Source organism: Wickerhamomyces ciferrii, contig 00165 (assembly GCF_000313485.1).
Source record: "Wickerhamomyces ciferrii WGS project CAIF00000000 data, strain NRRL Y-1031 F-60-10, contig 00165, whole genome shotgun sequence".
Classification (NCBI taxonomy): Eukaryota; Fungi; Ascomycota; class Saccharomycetes; order Phaffomycetales; family Wickerhamomycetaceae; genus Hansenula; species Hansenula ciferrii.
Window position 1 is genome coordinate 1 of NW_011887575.1, and position 4,419 is coordinate 4,419.

The 4,419-nt window shown below is 31.3% G+C and overlaps 2 protein-coding genes across 2 annotated transcripts; both read left to right on the top strand.

The window, feature by feature from the left end:
• Positions 1-2,195: 2,195 nt before the first annotated feature.
• ILV6 (acetolactate synthase regulatory subunit) lies at positions 2,196-3,089 on the top strand (the record flags this gene model as incomplete). Its single annotated transcript, XM_011274917.1, has 1 exon — positions 2,196-3,089. One exon carries the CDS (start codon positions 2,196-2,198, stop codon positions 3,087-3,089), a length of 894 nt encoding a protein of 297 aa, XP_011273219.1.
• Positions 3,090-3,387: 298 nt separating this feature from the next.
• Positions 3,388-4,329, top strand: BTS1 (farnesyltranstransferase; the record flags this gene model as incomplete). Its single annotated transcript, XM_011274918.1, has 1 exon — positions 3,388-4,329. The coding sequence occupies one exon, from the start codon at positions 3,388-3,390 to the stop codon at positions 4,327-4,329; it is 942 nt and encodes a 313-aa protein (XP_011273220.1).
• Positions 4,330-4,419: the final 90 nt, after the last annotated feature.

The following is a 4,419-nucleotide window of genomic DNA, read 5'->3' on the forward strand; positions in this document are numbered from 1 at the left end:
TTTCATTGTTAGACCTACTGGAACACTATATTGTATAATGTATAATACATAACGTGTCGAAAATTGTATACAAAATTATCTTGTATACCAAATACTAGATGAAGATAACTGAGGATCTCATACAACAATCAAGATGGTTGAGCTATGATCTCAGAAGAGTATAATTCAATGAATTTCATTGATTTATTACAACATATTTCCTTAATGGACCAAAACTATGTGTTTGAATTCAATATGATTTTATTGATAGCAATGCGCATGAATAACATGTTCGCTCACCTAGGAACAAATTAAATAAAAACCAAGCAAAGTTAACATACAGTAGTGATATGTGATATTTTGCAATTTCTTTGTACATTGATTCAACCGATCAAGCTAGCTTTCATTGAAGCTTTGGACCTCATCTTGTAATTTAATTCAAATCAAAGGTTAGTTATACAGCTTTGGGACTCTGTATGCTGGTGACCATCAATAGTATATTCTCAATTGGTTTAATTGCTACCATGAGTACCGATTAATTTATCTAAAATTTCATATCCTTATTGAATCTTCTTGTGTTTTATGTTGAATCGAAAACATTCAATATAAATACGTTAGAATCAATATCATGTATGTATATAAATTAATTTTTACAGAAAATTTAACAAAGATAAGTGGTTTGAGGGCACGCCTTCCACCCCAGTATTTTTGGCCTGAAAACTATATAAATCATGAAATTTCCCCTTTATGGATTTCTTCTTCTTTCTACTACAACATGGGTGTTGGATTACACCAAACTTCATTAACAGAAACTTATCTTTCTACTGAAAGCATAAGATACAAACGATATTGTGAGACTCAATTTACCACAAAAATACAGAGATAGCAAGTTACTAATATTATACTATAGAAAACGTTTGAAAGACTGGCATGTCGACAGATATATATGTTATGATTGGTGAGTTTCTGATTGTTTTTAATTAATTAAAGATCCTTTTGAAACTAACTCTTATATACTAGAGAATATCAATTAACTACGCTGGTGAGTATATCCGTTGCAATTTTGAAGATATAGCTTTTGGACCAAAGAGTTTACCATCTTTAACTAGCTTTTGAAGTTTCAATTGTTTGCTGTTGTGAAGAAAGAATTTGCAAAAGGGTGGTCGTTTCTTTTAATGTGTTGGTAGGCTGTGATCTATAGTTGTATATAATTGATATTCATTATAAAATGTATAGAATCATATATATAATTCTAGAACAATAGAAGACAGATCAGTAGAAATCTATACCGAGCCTAGCAAAATGTCAAAATGTCCCAGATTTTTGTCCTTTTTTGTCCTGTACTACTTGCTCTGCTCGGTTATTGAAGGGCCTGGTTTAAATTTGAAAATTGGTTCCAATAAATTGAACAGGCCACTCCCCATAGTTAAGCTTCCATACAAAAAAAACTCCCATCCGGGACGTCAGTGGTATTTTAATGAGGAGCGTAAAAATTATAATCGACTTTCAATTTATCATAATTCAAAGAAAGTTTAATATACTTTTTGTCTCCAATATATTTTTATATGTTCTTTTTCAGGTGTACTATACAGGCTTTCAAAATGAAATTATTTCTTCAATATAGTTCAACAGTTGACGCGGCACACGCTTCAAATATTATTTCTCCAATATTGAGATTGTGTTTAAGCTAGTCATGATATATGTTCATAGATTGACGTTAATATATAAGCAGGATCATGTTTGATCATATTATAGCTGGACGTCTGTGAGTATATTAATATACAGGAATGTGAAAGACTTGAATGATATTCAGATTGCAAAGTCGAATTCTTCAGTCTTAACACCACTCTATTGATTTTTTTAGTTTCAAAATACTCGAGTTGTAGTTCACCGTTATCGCTCCGGAGCAAAACTATAACATTACCAAATTTCCACCAACTTTCATCTACAAATGCAATAAAACTTTGAATATAGCCTATTATATGCTATTGAAATCATGCAAACTGATAAAGATATTCATCAATTACTTTTAAACCCGCGTATAGCTCATAGAATACCTGATAATTTACCCTCCGGTTATCCAGTCATACCTTATAATTCGCGAACAAATTTTTGGTGAAAAAAGTTGTGATTCACCTATCAACAACTCATTTCTCCAGATCTTTGCAACTTTTAATCATCTTTAGATCCACAACTTCAACTTTCAATATCAAAGAATGAGTGCTCTATTGAGAAGTTCCATTACCAATCATGCTACACGCATGTCTGGTATAAGACAAAACTCATCTTCAACTGCTGCTTTAGCATATAAATTATTGAGAAATAAGAAAAGACCTCCACTACCAACTTTAGAAACTCCAAAATGGAGTGCTGAATCTGCTGTTGCTTCAATCTTGTATGAATCACCATCAGATGTTAAACCACCTGTTAAACAACACGTCTTGAACTGTTTAGTTCAAAATGAGCCAGGTGTTTTATCATTAGTTTCTGGTACTTTAGCTGCTAGAGGTTTTAACATTGATTCTTTAGTTGTTTCAAATACTGAAGTTAAAGATTTATCAAGAATGACTATTTGCTTAAGAGAAAAAGATGCTGTTATTGAACAAGCAAGAAGACAAATCGAAGGTTTAGTTCCAGTTTATGCTGTTTTAGATTATTCAAATGCTGAAATTATCAAGAGAGAATTATTATTAGCAAGAGTTTCATTATTAGGTCCAGAATATTTTGAAGATTTATTACAACATCATGGTGATTTAACTGGTGAATCTAATAAAGAAGCAAGTGGTGCTAAATACCATCCAAAGAACTTAACAATAAGTGAAGTTTTAAGATTAAAGAATGAATATTTCAGTGCAATCCAAAAAATTGTTGAACAATTTGGTGGTAAAATTGTTGATATTAGTGATAGAAATTGTATTGTGGAATTAAGTGCTAAACCATCAAGAATTTCATCATTCTTAACTTTAATTCGTCCATTTGGTGTTTTGGAAGTTGCAAGATCTGGTATGATGGCATTACCAAGAACTCCAATTGCTGGTGTTTCAAATGATGAAGTTTCAACTCCTGATGCTGATGATGTTGTTGATGTTTCTCAATTACCACCAGGTTAATTGATTTGGTTTGTTATATTTATATATATATAGATCTTGTATAAATGATTAGTATAAAGGATAATATTCGTGTATTGTGATCGTGTAGTTGGAATTTTAGTGGATATCTTAGTTATTGCCCACTTTTTGATTATTTTGTTGTGGTTATGATTTGTTGACTGAAAAGCGAATTTGACACATTGAAAAATGAACGCCATCGGAATAAATCAACGAAATAAACGAGATCAAAAACATTCACAAAATCAACAAGAAACCAACTGATTCACAAAAAGAAAATAGACAATATAGAAACTTCAGAATGGAAAAATATATTGATGAAATCATCCAGGCTCCAACTTGGTCAGCTACTCAGGAAAAAGTCATAACCGCTCCATTCCATTACTTGAAGACAACACCAGGTAAACATCTACGAACTCAATTGATCCAATTATTCAACACAATTTATAAATTACCACAATCTACAATAGATCAAATCTCCACAATTATTGAAATGCTTCATACCGCCTCTCTATTGATTGATGATGTTGAAGATGGATCCAATCTAAGAAGAGGTAATCCAACCGCTCATCTTATATTTGGTGTTGCTTATACTATAAATTCTTCAAATTATATGTATTTCCAGGCTTTACAACAATTATTAGAATTAGATCCCCAATTGGTAACTGTTTTCAATGAAGAAATGATAAATTTACATAGAGGCCAAAGTCTTGATCTTTATTGGAGAGAGAATTTAATATGCCCAAAAGAATCTGAATATATTAATATGGTAATGAATAAAACAGGTGGATTATTTAGATTAGCTGTTAGATTGATGGAACATTTCGCTAAAACGACTGACACAACAAGCTTAATCCCATTGGCAAATTACTTGGGGATAATTTATCAAATCAGAGATGATTACTTGAATCTCAAGAGTGAAGATTTAACATTAAACAAAGGTTTTTGTGAAGATATAAGTGAAGGTAAATTCTCGTTCCCTATAATCCATTCATTAAATAACAACAGAGATGACCAAACATTGATGGGGATCTTAAAACAACGAACACAGGATATTCAAATCAAGAAATTTGCATTGAATTTCCTTGAAGAGACAAATAGTTTCCAATATACCTTAGAAACACTCAATTTACTCCGGGAGAAAACCCTTTCATGGGTAGATCAGTATGATGGACATCAAGACACTACTCAATACGAGCTAGACAATATCAAACAACTCGTTCTCAAACTAACAAGTGTATAATTTTAAATTTTTCATATGTCAATTAAGATCTGATTTTTCTATCACATGTATATCAAAAAATTAAATCGCGCTGGAATTTTTTTTTTTTTT